The 23093-nt window shown below is 29.9% G+C and overlaps 1 protein-coding gene and 1 long non-coding RNA gene across 3 annotated transcripts; one reads left to right on the top strand and one right to left on the bottom strand.

Annotated features, from left to right (window-relative positions):
* Window positions 1–4114: 4114 nt before the first annotated feature.
* On the top strand, window positions 4115–7019 carry LOC139896463 (uncharacterized). Of its 2 annotated transcripts, XR_011776236.1 has the most exons (4): window positions 4115–4399; window positions 6274–6366; window positions 6508–6583; window positions 6672–7019. It is a non-coding gene; the product is annotated as an uncharacterized lncRNA (long non-coding RNA). The 2 variants fall into 2 exon arrangements; XR_011776235.1 differs by lacking the exon at window positions 4115–4399 and having other exon boundaries at window positions 4797–6366.
* Window positions 7020–9804: 2785 nt separating this feature from the next.
* LOC139896462 (uncharacterized) lies at window positions 9805–11511 on the bottom strand. Its single transcript, XM_071879106.1, has 6 exons — window positions 11491–11511; window positions 11270–11380; window positions 10797–10902; window positions 10561–10687; window positions 10225–10446; window positions 9805–10091 (listed from the first exon to the last, which is right to left on the bottom strand). The coding sequence occupies exons 1-6, from the start codon at window positions 11500–11502 to the stop codon at window positions 9980–9982; spliced, it is 690 nt and encodes a 229-aa protein (XP_071735207.1). The 5' UTR covers window positions 11503–11511; the 3' UTR covers window positions 9805–9979.
* Between the last annotated feature and the right edge of the window lie 11582 nt (window positions 11512–23093).

Below are 23093 nucleotides of genomic sequence, written 5' to 3'. Positions count from 1 at the left end.
TAAGAAGTAAATTTTACAAAACCAATTTGAAAAGTTCATCCCAAGTAGTAATTTTTAGAGCTTTACCCTCTTTTTTTATTGGTGGACAGATTTGAAAAAATCCCGGCATCCACCCAATATATGATTTTTGATAAAATACTTTCACTTTGTCTAAAATCATGAAAAAAATACTGGAATTCTTATTTACATATATTAACATATTTTTAAAGTCTTAGCCTCGAACTCAAAGTCTAAGATAGATTTTTAATTCCCAACCCAAAACAGCCCGCTTTTTACCGAATGGAGATTAAAGGATATATGTTAAGTTTCAAGGTGTTCTTCATATGTACAAGTTATAAGTTTTTATATTAACTTAATATAACATCATAATACATATAAATAAGTATTATTAGAGTTAAGTTAGAAAGATTAGATTAGTTTTTCAAACAAGCTTGGTGTTCACCAAAACAAGTTCTAGTTTTTACAAGTTTTATAAGTATAATAAGATAGCAACTATACAAGGAATTGAACAAGGATTATGAGAAGTATTTTACCTTGATTATGAAGAGGAAAGTTTCTGAGATTAAAGTATGATATGAGAGCATTCAAGTGTGTGTTTTTAGTTTAAGAAAATGTAGGGTAAAAGTGAGTTAAAATGGTCCTTATTTATAAGCTTATAATTTTGGCTTTTAGTAAAAATATCTAAGATAAGTTAAATTGTATTAAGTCATGCATGACATATTAAATTGATTAGGTCATGGATGACATATTACACAAATAATTGCAGATTTCTATTGGTATATACTAATAGTAAATACTTCTAGAAGCTGTGTATAATATGGTTAAAAATACCGTATGAATGCGAGTAGAATTCTTGATGAAATTAAACGAAAATACGAGTATAGCTATCCTTTATATGTATTGGTATATTATAAAGTGTATTCAATACTTGTAAGGATGTATTTACACTCGTAATACATTATATGTAAATACATTTTAACATAAGTTAATTACGTCGTTTAAAAAGTAACATATATATTGTTTGAAAACTCTTTAAATTAGTAGTATGAAAATATATATATAATACTTTGTTAATATAATTAGTGAGATATTTAGTTATCATATTTTCAAGTTAAATATATATAAATCCATATATATACACAATAATTAAACAATTAAAGAATTAAATCAAGTTATGACGTTTGTGAATCGTCGGAATAAAAGGGTGACCAAAAGCTTGTGTAAAACTCTTTCTGGAGGTTCAAGATTTATTAAAATTCATTGCTTATCAAGTTGAAATTATATAAAGATTAATTTTAAATTTGGTCGGAAATTTCCGGATCGTCACAATCATCATCATCATATCATCATCATCTTCATAATAACACAACATCCTATCATTTTCACCATCACTGTCTCGTTAACAAATTCATCAAGCGAATTTTACTAACTGTTGGGCCACAAAATTCCTTTAAACAAGTTGTTTGGGCCAAGAAGCCATAAGTCCATCTAGCAATGTAATAAGCCCAAATAATAAAGGAAAATTTCGTGGCTGTTGGTTTGGTAACTTAAAATTTCGAACGGTATAAACAAAAGAAGAAGAAAAAAAATTACGCCTGCACTCCCTATTTCTCATCATCATGCCATACCTTATTTTAAATCAAGTGGGGTTTGTCTATGTTGTAATTGTCGGCCATGAAGTTGTAAATGTCCCCATGTATCGATTTCTTTAAAATAAAGAGAGTTATGAGTGGAATTTAGAATCCAAGACCTTGTCCACTTGGTCGACCCCTCCACCTTCTTTTTATGCATTTAAATTGCATTCATCTAACAAAATATTATGCTTTACTTCATTCGGTTTCTTTGTGTTTAAACAAATAGAAAAACAGCAAGTACACATTGGTAACAAGTTTGGTTTATCTGCAACTGGTACAATAGAAGAAAAAGAGTTGCGGCGGTTTTAATGGTTTTGATGTTTGGTTCAAGTGTAACAGGAAACAGAAGCTGCAGAAAAAAAAAAACAAAAGAACGGGGCAGGAGTAATAGCAATTATTTGGTTTGGGTTCAAGTTGGTACATGGTGGTTATAAACCGGAGATAGCAATTGCAGCGAAGGTGATGGGTGGAAGTGAGAGACAGCCGAGATTTTTGTGGTATGTGTGTTGAGTATCTATAAGCCATATGTATATGTATATTCTATATTTATCTACGTGTTCATGTATATATATATATATATATATATATATATATATATATATATATATATATATATATATATATATATATATATATATATATATACATATACATATATAGAAAATGGTTGGAGGGTTGATATGGGTGTTAATAAAAAATGGTTACGATAGTTGTCGATCAAGAGAGTCGCCAAGGTGGTGATGGGTTCTCAAGGAAAACAAGGAAGAAATAAAGAAGGAGAGAAAAATAGATGATAGTTGAAGTGGTTATCTTGGTGGATTATGATATCCGATGGTTGAGAGGTGGTGTCGATCGCATGAGTAGTGATGCCGTAACACAATTTGATCAATTGCTATGTATAACGTGTTTATATTGACAGCTTATTCGAGCAGACCAAAAACAAAAGAAATAAAGATAGAAAATGACTCTTAACAAATTCTTATTATTTTGTGAATTGAGATCGAATATTTACAGACAGAATACAAGATTGTGAGCAGGAGATGAAGAACTCTTTAAAAAGAATGATTGTGATTGCTAACGATTTTTGTTTCCATTCTAATTTCGATTCCAATCTGTGATCAATTTAGAGTCAAGAGGAAATAAAGTGATAGTGATGTTAAACAAACTCAACTCTTATTCTAATTTATTTTTCATTATTTTATTTAATAATATAAACATATTAATAGTAATAATAATAATTAATAATAATAATAATAATAATAATAATAATAACAATAATAATGTCGTTGATAAAGATAAATAATAAAATAATAACACTAATGATCTCTTTTAAAAAAAATAATCGTTTTAATAAAAGAATTAATACTAATGATAAATATAAAAAAATAATGATTTTTAATAATGAATATAATAATAATAATAATAATAATAATAATAATAATAATAATAATAATAATAATAATAATAATAATAATAATAATAATAATAATAATAATAATAATAATAATAATAATAATAATAATAATAAGAGTAGTAATATGAATATTACTAATTATAGTAATACTAATAATGTTTGAATTACAACTAAATTATAATTTTAATTGTTCTTACAATCTTTTTATCATACCATACATTTATAATAATAATGATATTAATAATACGAATACTAATAGTAATAGTAATACTGAAAGTAATAATAATATTATTACAACAATTACGTCTTAATTTGTAATTTTTATTTAATATATTAATACTACATGTTATTAATTATGTAATATGTAATAAATATATAATGTATATATATAATAACATATATTGAATATTTAATATAATACATTTCAATATATATAATACAATATACATATATTAAACTGATTAGAAATCATATATATTTATTCACAACTTTTTATCTTGTATAAATATTTTTACATATTTAACTCTGATGATTAAATTGTATTTTATTATTTTAATTTATAATATAAACTTATATTTATATATCTATACATATATACATATTTATTTACAACAATTGTTCGTGAATCGTCGGGAATAGTCGAAGGTCAATTGAATATGTGAACATAGTTCCAAAAATTTTGAGACTCAACATTACAGACTTTGCTTATCGTGTCGAAACCATATAAAGATTAAGTTTAAATTTGGTCGAAAATTTTCGGGTCGTCACAGGTTAAAGGATCGGGTTCCTGTAATGCGACTCGGGTTTCATCCCGAACGCGTATGTGTGCAAATGATGAGTGTCGTTGAAATAAATGATACACTGATGCAAGATTGCCGTTCAAAAAAAAAATTATTTACATATCTTTTGAGTTTCTCTAAATTCATACTAGATACCAAAAGTCCAAAAGAGTGTTTATTCTGTAAACTTCTAAGTCTTCAATTCTTCAACTTCACTTTACATATTTTAATACCAAATATGTGATCAATAATAAAAAAAATTTAGTCCAACTAACGAGTGTCTCTTTAAGTTAAAGAATACACTTAGACATAGTTATCAAACCAGCTTGAGATAGGATTATCACCATATTTAATTTTATCTTTTCATTATCTCATAACCTAATTAAAATAAAACATTTTTCTCTCCTCTTTTTTTTTCCTCCTACGGCCGTGAACACCACCATCATCATCATCATTAACTTTTTTTTTTAAACTCATATTCATAATTGTTGACCTTCATTCAAGTTGGTTTGCATATTCGTGTTCCACTCGATCCGATTTTCAATTCTATATTTCTAGTTTCTTGATATGAGGTAGTTTTAAAACCCTATCTTTTTCAATTTTTTATATTTATATGTTATTATGATTATGATTGTATGTGTAGTTATAATGCTTGGAATTAATTGTGGTGACGTTTGGATAATTAAAATATGTTAAAATCATATTTTTTGGTTTATTTAATTTGGATCAGATTTGAAACAGAGATTTGGGATCAGTGCCACGTGTTTTTGACATGGATTTGTAGCTCATTGAATTCCTTTCAACGAGTAGTGCAATTTTCGTGTAAGATACGTGTTAAACGGATCAAAAGGTATGAACTATTTAAGTTTTGATAATATATATATATTATATAATTAATAATATTTACAGCAGTTATGGCCTCGAAAATCGTGCCACTTCTGGGCTGATTTGATGAGACCATGGTCAAAAGTATATAAGATTCATCAAAATCCGAATCAATTTAAGTTTGGAAATAAATATATATTTTTTTTTTTTAAGAAAATGTCAGACCTCGTCTCGGAGTTTGAGCCAGTTCTGAAACTTTTTGACTTTATTAAAATGTTGGGATGGTTGGTTAGGCGAGAAAGTATACATGACTCGTTAAATTCTGACGTACGGTTAACATAATACGACACGTTAAACTCTGTTTCACACTTAAAAGCAAAGGTTTAATGAGTGACAAATCAATTAAAACCACTCATCTTAGTCATCCATTAAAGAGTAATCTATCAATCTAGACCATCCAATTAAGTGAGTCATCTTAATCACGTGATTAAGAGTTAATCAGTGATTAATCTGACTTAATTGTCCCTGCAAATTAAAAAAGGACGGAATAATCACAGTAAACTAGGGGTTTCACATAATCAAATTCATTCAACATTTTATCAGGAGAAAAAGCTCTAATATTCTCCCACAATCAGGATATGGAAAGGCAAAGAGGAAATTCGTTACAAAGAAGAAGAAATGAGTGCACAAATACGTGGTACTCTATAGTATTATGGTTGTAATCACTGAAAATATGTACATGCTAAATGTTTATTTTATACTACTATGAAAGTATTTGTTTATAAACCCAATTTGATCATGTGTCAACCAAATTTAGGGGTCTTTCAAAATGAGTTTCAAAATCAAATTTATGGGTTTCACCTGTTCACTTTCATTCATGATTTTATCGTTAAATAAAACCTAGCTTTCTTCCCCAAATCGCCTGCTTACAGTTCTTATGAACTTTTTGATTTTGAATGGGAACATAACGGATCTATGTTTGTGTCGATGATTGTAACAATTGGAATGGATCGATTTTTTTTTTAATCTTTTTTCATCTACCACAGGTAAGCCTTGAATCCTTTAATCTTTTTACATGATTGATCGTATTATATTTCAAAATAAAGGATTAACTGAACCTATTGATGTTATTATATTGATTTTTCAGGGTTCTTAATTTTGATTATACTGTTTATCTGAATAAGTGTGTCACAATCGTTGGTTTAAGTTTAAGGGTTCTGTTTCTTCATTACTGATAAACATGAGCTTTTAAGTTACTGATAATCAAGGTTATTTGTATTGCTGTATTGGTGAAGCTTCAAGTATGAATCCCTTTAAATTACTGACCCAAAGGACAATACCCATATCCATATTCATCATGTTTATACTAATGTCACATATGATGGTGGCATTCTTCCTAAGGTAGGGAGTTTTGTTTAACTACTATGTAATTTAGAAGCGTGTATTGTTTGTTAAACCGTTGTTTCATACTTACATACCAAAGTTGCAGGACTGCCATATCAGTATATTTATATGCTACATGTTCACTATATTCAAATTTTTATGTTCTAGTTAGATCAAATAAGCTTTCAGTTTCATATTTGTAAATCATTTTTCTTAATGATCAACGTTGATTATGTAGATGCTAGCATTTGTTATGCTCCTTTGGCCACTGCTTGGATTTTGCATTTAGTCAAGTTTGATGCAACAAGTCTGATATGCTAACGTAAATCAGGTATCCTGCAACTGGATTTAAAATATATGTACCAATTGTGCAAATATAAATTGTTTATAATCTAGAAATTCATATTTTAATGACATTTTGTCTGTTTTATTGTTCAAATGTAAGTCATTGAATGGGATATTATATGAGTAGTGCAGGAAAGTTCTCATATTGTTTGAAAGAGGAAACTTTGATGGATTGTTTGAATGCAAATTGTCAAAATTTGCAAGTAAGATGAACAAAATAGTCCCAACGTTTATTGTAGAGAGTTGAGTCCTTTGACTTTTGATTATAAATTTGTGCATTTTTGTATGTAGGGTGTTAAAAGTTTGTGGATTGAATGATTGGAGGTCCAAATAGGAGAGGGATTGGGGTTCACAAAAATGCTTCCGAACCACATGCTTCATCTCATTGATGGTGCCAAGCGCTCATACTCGGAGCAAGTATATATGGATGATAAGTAGGACCTAAGTTAACCAGATAAATTGAGATTCATTGTTTTGTGAGCTTGAAGTTTTTGTAGGGATTTAAGTATTTGAGATTTTTTCTAACACTTAATAATGGTTTTACTGTGATTAGTACACTCTAACATGGTGTCTTTCTAAGGGTTGTAAGCTCAGTATATGTAGGTAACATTCATTTGTTCTTTATATTTGTAATATTTCTTTATTTTTTGAAATGAACTCCTAAATGTGCTGTGCATAAAATTGGTTATGTATAATAGGTCTAAATGTAACTGTCATATGAATTATAAGGATAAAATACATTTAATTATGATAGGTTATGTAAATGAGTCTAAATGTACTTTGTATGCAAAACAATCTAAATGGCGTTGAAATTTTTGGGTCAAAAAGTTGATGTCCATTGTCATAGGCTCAAATGAGTATTAAGACCATTTTTTATTTAGTTTGAGTTTTAATGCTCATGTTCTATGTTCTATATATTCAAATTATTTATCTAGTTTAGGCTTTTCAAAGAAAACATGGAAGTTTCTGTAAAGAGGTGGTAAGCTATGTAGCCATGTGCAAGGATCTACAATGGCAAGATTAAGTTAATGTCACTCACTTATTCTTAGTTGTTTAAGGTCATGTTTGGTTTATTATTATATTATTATTTTGTGTGCAATATTTCGTTGTTGTTTTTTTTTTTTTTTGTGTTCGTGATTATTATCTGATGAAAACTGTATCTTGATGCTAACATCTTGATACTAAAGGTTATGTAAATGAGTCTAAATGTGCTTTGTATGCAAAACAATCTAGATTTAATATAAGACAACTAATACTATTACTTTAATTTAATACATTAATTATAAACATGACTTGTGATTAAACCCCTCACAAAGCCCCGCAAATTCGCGGGTATTCAGCTAGTTGCGAATTAAACTTAGGATAAAAATAATAATTTCATTATTATTAAAATACTTAAGTTATAAAATAATTATTATTATAAAATACTTATGATATATATTTACTATAACATTTAATTTAATATATACTTATATTATAATTTATCTATTACTATAATTAAACTTACTATATAAATTAATATAATTATTATTAATAAAAACTTATGTTAATAATAATTAATAGAATACTTATGATAAAAGTTAATTATGGTCGACCGGTTGATCCATTCATAAGACCCATTAGACCTATCTCCATTTATCGAGCTTTATAAATTGATACCCATTAGACCTAGACCTGTTTCTTTACATTTTGTATGGAACCCAATAGGTTGGAGGGAAATTTATTAGACATTTAAGATAAATGAAAGGAAAAATTTAAGAGCATGGTCTCAAATAATAGGTATACCTGTGCAGCAACCGAATCTTCTATTGAAAGGAGGCCTAATTTGTGTACAAGTCTCAAAAGCTTCACTCTGATCGATTGTAACTTTTCAAGCTTTTTTCTTTCTTCTTAAGTTTCAGTTTCACTGCTACTCATGGGACTTGCAGGATTGAAAATGTTTGAACGGTTTGGTCTGGTGGGACCCGCTCTTAAAGATGGGACCGCAACGTTCAACTGTAAAAAGCCTAGAACCATCTTGAGGTGTAAAAGTTAGGTTCCCAAATTCGGGCCCACCCGTCAGCAACTAATGCAGATGAATTAAACAACTCTTTCCCATCTTCTTTAACTTCATCTTCTTCGTCTAAATCAGTTACAATCTGACCATCAATCATCTGTGAACGATCTTGAGAACTTCCAGTGTCCAACTCCTCCATGAACTTCCAAATATCATTTCTTCTTCATTTAAATGGGACCCATTCACATACTCTTCTTCATTATCATCTTCCTTTTTTGCAGATTCCTCCAAAACAAACTTATCATCTTCCTTATCAGTTACTCCGTTTTCTACACCATTATCCAATTCATCTTTGCCCAAAATTTATGTTTCCTGAACCTCATCAGCAGGGTTAGATTTCTCACTAGACTCTTTTTCTTCCATTTCCACATTTAATGGTGAAAACTTACCATCAGTTACCGGCCCAGTGGCAGAACTTGATGTTTATGATTAGGAGGGCCGAAACACTGAACATTCAACGTTTTTAGGTGTAGTACTTTTCAAACTTAAGTAATCGTCATAAATTATATATTAATGAAGATGAATGGCCAATAGCTAATTTGATTGATTCAAACCGTAATTATGATAATAATCATAAAGATTAGTAAGCTTAAAATTTCAAAAATGCAATGTTTGGAAAAGTCTAACTAAAAGAATTAAAAATATGACGAAATTAATAAACAAAATAATACATACATACATACATACATACATATGGTATATTATAAACAAAATACTTTTGCAACCGGTGTGCAAACATATAATATATTCGATTTCAAACTCGATTAGTTCGAATTCGAGCATTAACGATTCCAAATTCAAGTCAAATTCAAACAAAGGATTTTGTTCGATTAGTTTCGTATAAAAAAATTGATATTCGACTCGCTTGGAAAGTTGTTTAGTAGTCGAGTGAGGTAATCGAACGCACTTGGCTCGAATAGTTAATAAGCTCATTAATAGTCGAACCAAGCCGAGCAACACAAACTATGCAAAAAAAGATAAAGCATATAATCACACCTTACAAGATTCGACATAAGGAACATTGCTCATTCCCAATGGTTTAAGCAAGCACTAAGCTAGAAAATATTTTTATTACTCGTTTTGTTTAAGGGTATAAAGGTCAAACTAACGATTAGGTTTTGAGTTAATGATCAATAATAAAATCTAATGGTTAGATGTTTGGCATGCTTCGTTTGATGTAAAAAAATAAAAATAAAAAAGCACTTTATCTGATCTTAACTTATGCAACCTATATTTATCGTCTCCTGACATACTTATGCATATGCATTTGTAGTGCTACATTTTTACAGTCGTCTATAAGATCAACATGAACCACTCTATACTTTTAAGTTGTGTAAGTAGCAGATACATGAAAAACAAGCGAAAGTATATCCCAAATAAATGTTCTTTGAGTATTTTAGAAAGTATATCCCATTGCAACAAACACATTGTTCACAAAAGCAATAGCTAACAAAACAAACAGCCACAAATACTTATAGAGTCATATTAGGATCCCATCGTTGTCGTTTTGCAGACAACTTAAGACATACATCACCAAGACAATTCAGTTGCGCCTCTTCCTTTTGCCCAACTTCACATTACCATTTCCCTTGGAAACTTTGGCATTTTTATTTCTTGCTATCTTCGCGGAATCAAATGGGAAAATGTCTGGAAACCTGAAAGTAGATGTTGTCAAAAAAAAAAAAAAAAAAAAAAAAAAAAAAAAAAAAAAAAAAAAGCTAGTAACCAAAACACACTGCACATATACACACATATATAACCATGTGAAATGTAAATAATGATTAAAACCTGGATATGATATCCGAAGCAACTGTATCAGGCGTAAGTTCAAAGTGTTTAACGTGGCTGTTCTGATTATTATTATTGGCAGCATCAACTAATGCATCAAGCGCAAGCTCTGTATTAACGTAGCAATTCGGTATAAGGAAGTGCAAAACATCAACAGCTACACCCGTTTTATTTAACGACTTTCCATAATACTCCCCAGTCATCATACCGAAACCTAAATAACTGGCAGGGCAAAAGCAAACATAACATATATTAATATTAAAATATAAAAAAGTAGGGAGTAATATACTAGGGTGAAACATTTTAGTATATATACATACATACATACATACATACCCTCCAATAAAGAGAAGCAACCTTCTCTCACTTGATTTTTCACATTCAAAGTTAAAAAACCACTCACTAAGGCTGATCCCTCCATCAAAGTCCAAACCACCAGACAAGGTAGGTTCATCTAGTACACCTGAGAAACAAGTTGAAATTGATTAAATAATAATGATCCAAACCTACAATTGGTGATTGGTTATTGGTGATTGGTGATATAATATAAAAAACGAGAGTAGGAAGTTAACCCTTAAGGTAACTCATGATTTTATCAAGTTTTCTAGTAGGTTGAAGGCACTTATAATCAGCTTCACCACCCATTCCAAATATGCCTATCATATTCTTCGGATTAGACTTAACACAAAACAATGACAACATTTTGGTGATATGTCAACAGCACAATGAGTAGTTAACCTAAATGAAAAAGAATAAATAATGGAAACATACAAAGATACAGAACCGAAAGAGCAACTTTATTACTACAGTATAATTTATCAACTTACATAAATATAATGTCTAACCCATTGGATCTGATCCTTGTGATATTAATAATTAGGGCTCTCTTTATTCATTTGGTTTTAACACAAGTCAGATATACCAATATATGATTCAGATTTGAAAATTACACATACATAATTTAAAAATAAATCAAAAATAATATAGCCTCATTCATTTAATCATCAGCTGCGCAATACACATCCTTGATATATTCATACAGTACCTTCAGTTTAGCTTCGCAATAGGATCGAATACAATTAATTTGAAGCTCAAGTCCATAAGGACCAATAAGGTTCATATATGAAGAATCGTCGAAACCGATCATAATACTCTCCTACAATATTAAAACAAACAAGTTTGATTACATAAATCTATAGATACAGATACAAAGCATACAAAAAAAAAAATTTTAAAAAAAAAATAAAGAATAAAAGGAAAGGATACCTCAGACGCCATGGTTTTGAATTGGGAATGAAATTGAAGAAAGCTTCCAGATTATAAACCCTATCTATATCCCGCGAGCAGTTCTGAATTACCCCCTTATTTAAACCATCTAATCACAAAACAGCCCCTAAACTTATTAAATTTGCAAAATCAAGTTTTCAACTAATTTTATTTTATGGTTATGGTTATATATTTATTATATTCAAATAAAATCTTTAGTATATGTATATAAAAAAAAGTACGTGAATATATAAACTCAGAGAATTATATAAATTTGTGTCATCTTCCACATCCCCTAAACTTATTAAATTTTCTAAACCATGTTTTCAACTAATTTTTCTTTTTTTGTATGATTATGGTTATATTCAAATAAGTCTTTAGTACATGTATAGAAAAAATATGTGAATATATAAATCCGAAGAATTATGTAAATTTGTTTCATCTTACACAATATGATCATCGACGACAACTGGTGTGCATTTTGTGGGCTAAAGGAAGATAACACCCCGACTCTGCATCTGCATGGATTAAAGGTTGAAGAGCATTTTAGAATGGACCTTCAACGTTATTTTGTAACATATTTATCGAACACGTATGCAAACTTCTAATCTAGTTAAAAGCAGAAAACAACAAAAAACAAGCTATTCAAGCTATTGAGTCGCTATTGAATCTGAATCTGAACTGAATACATAGCACGTCGTAATGTAAATATAAAAGACTACCTAAACTCAAATTATCGATATCTCACAAACCCGATGCAACACGAGGACTGTCACTCGTTATATACTATGGGATAAAAATTTTAACATACACTTCTACTCTATATCTCTACTCTCTACTACATATTTATATCTATTATTATTATTATTATTATTATTATTATTATTATTATTTAAATTATGAGAAAACAATAGCAGAGTCATTCTAGAAAAAAGTAATCTAATCATAGCATCTCATTCATTAGGATTAATTAAATCATGACTATTGAATTAGACTCCTCATCATATGGTTATGGTTGTGGTTATGGTAATCTCATGCCCGAATCCGATTAAAAAAACTCGTCTCACACCCGGAGCCGAACTCGGCAGGTCTCCATTTAGTTACTAACTAGCGGGTAAACAAGTTTTCTAAAGGGTATCTGGGTCCCCATTTACTTACGAACTATTGGGTAAGTGGGTTATCTCATGCGTACTCGAGTCTTTTTTCGATTATACGGGCATTAAAAATGTTTGCCAATTCTACGACTAAGTGAGGGTACTTCCTTGGGCATTTCAACGAACCTTGACAGTCGGGGTTTTACGTTGTTTTAAAGTTTGATTTCACGATTCATAATTTCAACTGGTTCTCCTAGGAAGTGATGGTTGTCACCGATAGTAAGCTCATCGAAAAGGATAACAAGTTCTTGTTTCGCAAGACACGTCTTTAAGTTTGATACACAGAATGTAGGATGAACGGAATTTGTTTGAGTTGGGAGTTCGAAACGGTAAGCAACGGGTACAATACGCCCCAAGATTTCATAAGGATCAGAACATCGCGGATTTAGCTTTCTACGTTTCTCGAAACGGATTACACCTTTTCAAGATTCGACTTTTAACATTACGCGACACTCATGTCTAAACGTGTTCCCAAGGTTTCTTGTAAGTCTAGAAGTGAAATGAGCATCTCGGTCCGAAATGAGGTACATTTCTTTAAGAGGTATTTGAACAAGTTCGTTAGGACTATTCACCCTCGTGGCGAATACTAGTATAACGTGAAGAGTCTCTCTCTCCATTGAGGATTTAGAATAAAAGATTTCCTTATATGGAAGTACGAGTGTAATGCGAGAGAAGTTTTCGCCTCGATGTGAGCATATCAAGCATATTGTAGTTCGTCGATAAAACTGCGTGAAAACGAGATAGTGTACACGTGTAACATATGTTTTGAAGTTGAAAGAATTTGTCATTCTTTCGAAAAGCATAAATATAGTTTGGCAATAATCAAATGTGTATCCTTGGTATGGTTATTATCAACATTCTCAGAGTTTTCGGATGGCAACAAGGAAAAAGGAAGTCATGTACATGACACATGATGGTGATTAAGTTGCTATATATGTACAGGTAATAGACAGCAAAGTATGTTCTACTGGTTTGTCCTATACACTATAGAACCAGCACGACAACAAAATTATCTTTTACTCTTATAATTCAAGCATACCCAGCTTAGATATGAGATAGTTGAAACGTTTCTCATCAAGTGGCTTGGTGAATAGGTCTACTAGCTGCTGATCTGTTGAAATGAAATGTAGATGCACATCTCCTTTTTGAACATGATCTCTTATGAAATGGTACCGTACATCTATATGCTTGGTTCTTAATAGACTTCAAACTCGCCTCAATATATTTAACCGTGGTTTGGAGAATACATATATTTCTTATTCGTTTGGAATTGAAACGACAGAACAATTTATCTTTTTGCGTGACTTGGCGCATCAAGTATGTATCATATTAAGCAGTGGCGGATCTTGAACGATATTAGTGGGAGGGCCGAATTTTTTTTTAAAAACTTATATATCACGAATTCATACATGTACCATGAAATAAGAAACGACAAAGATATTATAATAATATAAAATTACAACTCAGCCCGACGACCTTTGAGGTCCTTAAACTCATCTATAATAATAGACAAATCATGATTTCCAAATTTAAAGTCTAAAAGATATCCATTAAATTGTAATATGTTTAGAAAATTTGTATTTAAACTAGTGTATGTATTCAATCTGCAAGAATCAATAACAATGGCTTTATTGTTTTTGAACAGGACATCAATTACTATGTTACAAATGTATATCAATTCTTCAATTAGTAATTTATTTATTTTTTTTATTTTTTATTTTTTTTACTAATTTACTATACCTAAAAACTGAAAATCATTAACTATTATTGGAAGCTTTGAAGAACCCTTAAATATTAAATAATCATCTAAGCTCATTCATAACACAGTAATGTTAAATACGAGTAAATGAGTGATTCTGAATTCTGATTGCTATTAATAACTAATACATAAATTTACAGTCAACAAATAATCATAAATTTACACTCCATTATTAAACACTAATATAAACAAAGTTACAAAGGCACAATCCACAAAGGAAGGTCGGTTAATCTACGGACTGCCATTCATGTCCACATTAATTATTAAAATAATGTAAATAATTACAACTCAAGATCCTAGTTTTATAAACCTTGAACACTAAAAACAAAAATTAGTGACTTATAGATAATCGATTTTGATCGGAAGAGAAAAGGATGAAGAGAATAAGAGAATATGAAGAGAACGTAGTATACTCGCACGGTTTAATTAGAGGGGTTTTTTTCTCAATTTTAACAAGGCCCTTATATAAAATAAAATATACATTTTTATAATCCTACAATATAAAATTTCTAGTTACAGCCCAAATTGTTGGAGGGGCCCAGGCCCACCTCTGCCACCCCGAAGGTCCGCCAATGATATTAAGGGTTTAGTTTAATGTCGATTCTGCTTCATTTGATTCATGGGCCGATTTGGTGAACTGGATCAACTCTTGGATCTCAGATAATGTCTCAACAAAGCGGGTATACGTACTTTTGTGGCTTGTTTGTGGGTGCTTTAGAAATAACGAAACAAAGTTGTGTTTTCAAGTGGAAAAGTCAACATAAACCACCTAATAATATATTTTCTCATACAATAATATTTTTTTTTTGTTTTTCAACTTTAATTTTAAATTTTAAATACTTTTATTTTATTGGATGATGATTCGTACACCATCAAAATTATTCATACACCACTAAATATGCAATACAATATTGTACTGTACAACCATCTAAAGCATATTTAGTGATATATGGACAATTTCCAGTGGTGTACGAATCACTCCGCTATTTTCATGTTGGACAATAATTGATGAAAACTATAAGAACAAAGTAAATTTTAGATGTATTGATTAATTGATTAATTAATATAAGTCTCATCAAGTATTATACAAACTATAACACAAACAAAATAGTTTACACTCAAAACTAAAAATAAAAAGAAAAAGAAAAAAACTTTTAAAAGTGAAAAAGTAAACACTTAAAATGCAACGAATCAAATATAATATAAATTATAGTTTAAATTTAATATAAATAAACAAATATAAATATCTTTGACACAAAATCGTAACCATTTAATATATATATATATATATATATATATATATATATATATATATATATATATATATATATATATATATATATATATACTAGTTAAAGACTCGCGAATTCGTGAGATTCTTTAAAGATTTTTGTTATAGTAAAAGTTAAACGTGATTTTTTTATGAGTACTAATTATTACACATATTTTAAAAGTGATATGTTAAACTTGAAATAAGCTGAAATAGCGATTTTAATCAAGAGTTTTTAGTTATAATAATGTTATAGACATATTACATGCTTTCCGGAGGTTAGTAATATCTTTATTTTCTCATCAAAACCCTTAGATCCTTCATGCCTTCATGCCATTGTTTATCTACTCTTAAATTCTGAAAAAGCAAAAGACCTTTATTAGTTTACCTACTTTTTAGCATCTCCCAAAGCCTACAAATAAATAATAAAATCTTTATATCATAATGGGAAAAATTATTACCACAGAGGGAACTAAATTTGGATATCATGACTTCAAACAAAATGGGTGATCATCGACAAAAACGTTACACATGTAATAGATTATGTATGAGCACATCAATGTAATCGACATAAATTGTGTATAAGATACAAATCACGGAAAATCATGAAGTTGAACAAAATTGTAGATATAAATTATAGGTATAATTTATTGTTTTTGAATCCTTCCCCTCTTCATCCAATATTATGACATTCAAACCCTTCTTATTGGTGACACGAGATACATCAACATACAATTGATCATGAGTGAAGACGGGCTTACGGAAAATCCATAATAAGGGAAAACAATGATAACAATGGCGTGCCAGCTTGTTGTCCACATAAACCAGGGCATGACAAGAAGCAAGAATTTCTAGAGTGTGAATAATCATTTTCTTACTATTTGTCTCTAAATCTGTATCGCAACCCACCAACTACAAAGCTCTCCTGGAAATGAAAGTACACAAATTAATGCATGACATGAAATACTCTACCATGAATACGATATTTGTAACTGGCATACCATGTCATCAGATGTTAGTGTTCCTATCTTTTCGAACAATAAAGATAAACCTGGAGAACACAAATTTTTTTAGTAAAAAGGATAGACAATATATTAAGAATGAAATAGTCAAATAGAACCTATGTACGGAAAAGCTCACCTCAAGTATTCGTCTCTACGGGTCGGTCGGAAGAACTCAGTGCAAAAACAAATAAAGACGGTATAACATTATATATGCATGTAAATTGTCTTATGCAAACAGGGACTTCTCATAACCACTTCTACCCAAGGGTAGTTTGTTTTCACCAATTCACCCTCATGACACATTGAAGAAAGATGTGCAACATCTGGCATATCTTCATTTAATATAGAATTTTTTTTTATTTTTTTTAAAAGGCAAGCATTCATTAAAAAAAAGTTACAAAGCAAGAGCCATAAGAGTAAGACTCAAATACATCAACCTCGAGAGCTATAAAGTCATTAACACACCCAATTTCACACCCACTGTTCCTACAACCTACTCCAACTTTAAATTACATACAATTACAAATGCACAAAGAACACACTTATAAGATACACGACACTTGCATACACTAGTACCCGACACATTATTGAAATTGCGAAAGATAAACTTGTGAGTTTGTAATCCAAATTGACAAAATAAATGATAACAAACTATCTTAATCAACCAAACCACCAAATGATGATTTTGGAGTCCTGGTGAATGCAAATAAACAGTATAGTACTCGGAAACTTTTCATTCAGTAGTCATATTCACATCTGGACACAAGGTTGTACCTGAAGAAGACGAAAAGAAAAACGCACACCCTGAAGCATCAACAACTCCGTTTTATTCTTTTTAAGGCCCTTCCTACGCAAAATGTTCTGATACAACCCATTTCATGTGGTTTTTAAATTGTCTTTCTTTGCAAAATCTCTATTCTGACTATTCACTATTTTTTTGCTCTCCTCTTTCTTCCCTTCTTAAATTGCTTAAATTGATCCATTATCGTTATCATTATCATTATCATTATCATTATCATTAATACTAATTATGGTGACTGATGTGTGCGAGGTGGCGTACGAAATACTATTATTTTTATTACAAAATACGATACAAATTACTCAAGTTTTAATTATTTATTTATGGGATATACCTAAACCTTGCTACAACACTTATAGGTAGTGTACTTAATCGTAGAGTAGTGTAGTTTTTAGTAAGTCCGGTTCCTTTCACAGGGAGCTAGTGATTACGTACTATATTTTTATAAAACTATATTTATATAAAATATATATAATTATATATAGGTAGTAATATTATTATAAAATGGGGGCTTTACCGTCTAATGACCGGTTTGTCAATTTTAAATAAAGCGTAAAGATGAATGACGATAATTAAAATACGTAAAATAAATAACAATATTAAAATGACAATAAATAAAATGACAGTAAATAAAAGTACGATGAAATATAATAACACAATTATGCTTATTTAAACTTCCATAACCATGATGTTTGACGTTTTGATTTTAATTTATTACTCTGGGTTAATTGTCCTTTGTCCTGGATTATTTGAAACCTATCTAGTTTTTGTCCATAATAGTTCATCGATCATAATTATAAAATGCTCGTCAAATTAACCTTATTCCCGAAGTCAAATATTCCAACTAATTAGGGATTCGAACTGTAATAATGTTTTAATACTTTGTTTAATGATTACACCAGGTTATCGACTGCGTATAATCCAAAGTTTTAATACTTTGTTAACAATTACACCAATTACCCTTGTATGTAATCTACCCCTGTTATAATTAGTCCATGATACATTAATTTATTCACTTGGCCATAATGAATAATAAATTACCCAATCCAATTGATTAAATTAAATGATTTGTAAAAGATGTCGTATAAACGTCACTAAATAGGACATGCATAATCATTTAATAATTTTTAGATTAACTAATTTGAAGATAGGTTTGACAGATTCCAACGAATTGTCATTCGATTAGACAATACCCTCATCTATTAATAGTCCATAGTCCAATGTTCACAAGTGTCGGTCTTTTGTCCAAACCCAAATTATGGTACAAAATCCAATAACCCCATCTTAATATTTAGTCCAATTAGAAACTCAGCATGACTTACTGTAATATAATCACGTTGATCAAGTGTCATTATATTATACTAACTCATGCTTCAGTTCCCAACACTACTTCAAAACATTCATAATTTAAACTCAAAAGTTTATAGAATATAGAAACTAATAGTTTCTTATATGATGTAACACTGATAGCGCAAAGAGATAAATGACTTCAGATAAGATTAGTTGTGAAAATATCTTCAGAAATATTGCGAATATTTATAATGAAAGATATGATAATATCTTAGAATTTCTAATATTGATGGATGATGATGAAGATTTGTCTATAAAGGTTTAGAATAAAGAGTAAGGTATTCGTTAGTGACTTTATCAGGCACTGAATCATTTGGATTCTTTGAAAGCAGATTTAGTCTTTGATATTTGTCCACAGCCTCCTTCATAGTCTGTTCAATCCGTTTTTCAGTTCCAAACCTTCTCTTTTTCTCAGCTTTACCACCTTACTATTCTTTGTCATCAAACTTTTTACTGTTAAGATCGTTTACAGTTTTTGATGCTTCGTCAGCATTTCAAGAACTAGTTTGCAGTTCAAAATATTTTTCAGAACTTCACATTCAAAGTATGTAAGTCCAGGTGATAGACGTTTTACGTACACATATAACTGTTGGCGTAGACATGTTGCGAGATTTCAAAATACTGGTTACTGTTTTCCGATGATTCGTATGACAATTCTCGTTACAAGATGTGAATGAGTAAATGATGTGATTTCAATAAATATAATGATTTTTCGAAAAGTCAAAGATAATTGAAGTTATTGGTAAGTTTATTGCTAAGGTGGCGAGATATGAAAGGTCCCCAGTAACGATGACGAAAGGGCAACGTATCTATCGAGGTTATAATAAGACTAGTCTGACTGAAAAGTCGAAGTTGACTTGCTGGGAGCTGTGACAAAACTGTCTACTTTGAAAAGGAATTGAAAAGTCATTTTAGCTAATAAATGCCAAAGGGTCTGAAACGGATACGCGTCGAACTATGACTTTAGCTTCGAGAGCTTTTTAGGTACATAAATGTGGGTATTATGTGGTTGGATCATCATCTCGATTGTTCATTGTTTGAAGTGTCTTCGAAAGCTTCGGAGTGTTTGAACACAGTTTGTAATCGTTAATATACATATGATGTTCTAACACAGTTTTGAAGTCAAAGTATAGCTTTAAAAGATGTAGGAATCTAAGAGTGATGTCTTCTGTTAAATCATGACTTGGATTTTGATTTGTCAAAATCAGAATGTGTAATCAAATTTGGGTGAGAATGGTTGTTTTGATTTCTATACAAGAATGTATATTGTTGTGAGATTTTGGGAGTATAGTTGATGATTTGCTTAATCAGATTCGAAAAATGTAACATATTAATTGTGAATTTATATATCTCTCGGGTATTACCTACCCGTTAAAAACAATTTTCACAATTAATATTTTGTACAACAGAATTTTATTACAGTCTTTATGAAAATATATATGTGCATATTTTCTTCAGATGTAACATAGATTTAATGAGTTAATATTAAATTAAACTCATTTGATTTACGGTTGAAACTAGAACTGAATAATCCCTAAAGACTTTAGAAATTACATAACTTTTACGGAGTATTTATTCAATAAAATTGAAATTATGAATTAATACTTCGTTATTTGTTGGTGTTTATGGAATTCTTGTAAATTTCGCAAGGTACAAATAATGTTATTTGAAAAGTTTCGAGTACATCGACGATGAAAATGAAATATCAAACTTATATTTGAATAATTCATTTGATTTATTATGAATTGGGATTTATTGAATTGTGAAATGACCCGTTCATATACATTATAAACGATTCACAATAGTTGATTACATCGCAAGGTATTTGACCTCTATATGATACATTTTACAAACATTGCATTCGTTTTTAAAAGACAAACTTTCTTTACAACGAAAGTTGACGGCATGCACACCATTTCATAATACATCCAACTATAATTGGCTTAATAATAATCTTGATGAACTCAATGACTCGAATGCAACATCTTTCAAAATATGCCATGAATGACTCCAAGTAATATCCTTAAAATGAGCTAATGCACAGCGGAAGATTTCTTTAATACCTGAGAATAAACATGTTTTAAAGTGTCAACCAAAAGGTTGGTGAGTTCATAGGTTTATCATAACAATCACATTCAAAGTATATAAGTCCAGAAGATAGACACATATAATTGTTGGCGTAGACATGCTGCGAGATTTCAAAATACTGGTTGTTAATTTCCGATGATTCGTATGGCAATTCTCGTTACAAGATGCAGATGAGTAAATGATGGGGTTTTGATAAATATAAAGATTTTTCAGAAAGTCAAAGATCAATGAAGTTATTAATAAGTTTACTGCTAATGTGGCGAGATATGAAAGGTTCCCCGGTAATATTGATGAAGAGGTAATCATTATAATAAGGCTTATTCGATTGAACAATTGAAGTTGGTTTGCTGGAGCTGTGACAAAATCGTCTATTTTTAGAAGGGATTGAAAAGTTATTTTAGCTAGTAAATGCCAAAAGGTCTGACATGGATACATGTTAAATTATGACTTTGGTTTCAAGAGTTTTTTAGGTACGTAACTGTGGATAACATGTGGTTGGATCATCATCTCGATTGTTCATTATTTGAAGTGTCTTCAGGTATTTTGAAGGGCTTGAACACAGATTATAATTGTTAATATACATACGATGTTCTAACACAGTTTTGAAGTTAAAGTATAGCTTTGAAAGATGTAAGAATCTAAGAGTGATGATACCGGTTATAACTTGAATTGAATTCGGCGATTTCAAAATCAGAATATGTAATTAGATTTTTGAATGAGTATGGTTGTTTTGATTTCTATAAAAGAATGTATATTGTTGTGAAAGTAGGGAGTATAATGGATGATTTGCTGAATCAGATTCGAAGAATGTAACATATTAATTGTGAATTTATATATCTCTCGGGTATTACCTACCCGTTAAAAAAAAATTGTCACAATTAATATTTTGTACAAAAGAATTTTATTACAGTCTTTATGGAAATATATGTGTATATTTCTTCAGATATAATATTGATTTAATGAGTTAATATTAAATTAAACTCACTTAATTTATGGTTAAGGCTAGGATAGATAATTTCTAAACTTTAGAAATTACATAATCGTCATAGAATGTTTTCTCAATGAAGTTATGAATCAATACTTCATCGTTGTGGTATTCCTTAGTATCTACAGGGCGTATGATGTCGATGCTCATGGGACAGATTGTGAAGTTGAGGTTTGCGATGCGGTTGTTGTTGTAGTGACCCGAACTTTTCCATGTTTATATATATTAATTGAGATTGATATTTACATGATTAAATGTTTCCAACATGTTAAGCAATCAAACTTGTTAAGACTTGATTAATTGAAATATGTTTCATATAGACAATTGACCACCCAAGTTGACCGGCGATTCACGAACGTTAAAACTTGTAAAAATGACATGACGATATATATATGGATATACATATGGTTAACATGAGATTATGATAAGTAAGTATCTCCATAAGTATATTAACAATGAGTTACATACATATAAACAAGACTACTAACTTAAGGATTTCGAAACGAGACATATATGTAACGATTATCGTTGTAACGACATTTAAATGAATATATATCATATTAAGATATATTAATATATCATAATATCATGATAATATAATAATTTAAAATCTCATTTGATATTATAAACATTGGGTTAACAACATTTAACAAGATCGTTAACCTAAAGGTTTCAAAACAACACTTACATGTAACGACTAACGATGACTTAACGACTCAGTTAAAATGTATATACATGTAGTGTTTTAATATGTATTTATACACTTTTGAAAGACTTCAATACACTTATCAAAATACTTCTACTTAACAAAAATTCTTACAATTACATCCTCGTTCAGTTTCATCAACAATTCTACTCGTATGCACCCGTATTCGTACTCGTACAATACACAGCTTTTAGATGTATGTACTATTGGTATATACACTCCAATGATCAGCTCTTAGCAGCCCATGTGAGTCACCTAACACATGTGGAAACCATCATTTGGCAACTAGCATGAAATATCTCATAAAATTACAAAAATATGAGTAATCATTCATGACTTATTTACATGAAAACAAAATTACATATCCTTTATATCTAATCCATACACCAACGACCAAAAACACCTACAAACACTTTAATTCTTCAATTTTCTTCATCTAATTGATCTCTCTCAAGTTCTATCTTCAAGTTCTAAGTGTTCTTCATAAA

Source organism: Rutidosis leptorrhynchoides, chromosome 3, assembly GCF_046630445.1.
Source record: "Rutidosis leptorrhynchoides isolate AG116_Rl617_1_P2 chromosome 3, CSIRO_AGI_Rlap_v1, whole genome shotgun sequence".
Lineage (NCBI taxonomy): Eukaryota > Viridiplantae > Streptophyta > Magnoliopsida > Asterales > Asteraceae > Rutidosis > Rutidosis leptorrhynchoides.
The sequence above is the reverse complement of the archived record's forward strand: the minus strand, read 5'-3'. Positions and strand labels throughout refer to the sequence as shown.

Coding starts and splice junctions, on each gene's coding strand:
- LOC139896462 (XM_071879106.1), bottom strand. Junction 10,903..11,269: donor ATTGCGAAGCTAAACTGAAG/GTACTGTATGAA, acceptor TTTTGTGTTAAG/TCTAATCCGAAGAATATGAT. Junction 10,688..10,796: donor AATCATGAGTTACCTTAAGG/GTTAACTTCCTA, acceptor CTTGTTTCTCAG/GTGTACTAGATGAACCTACC.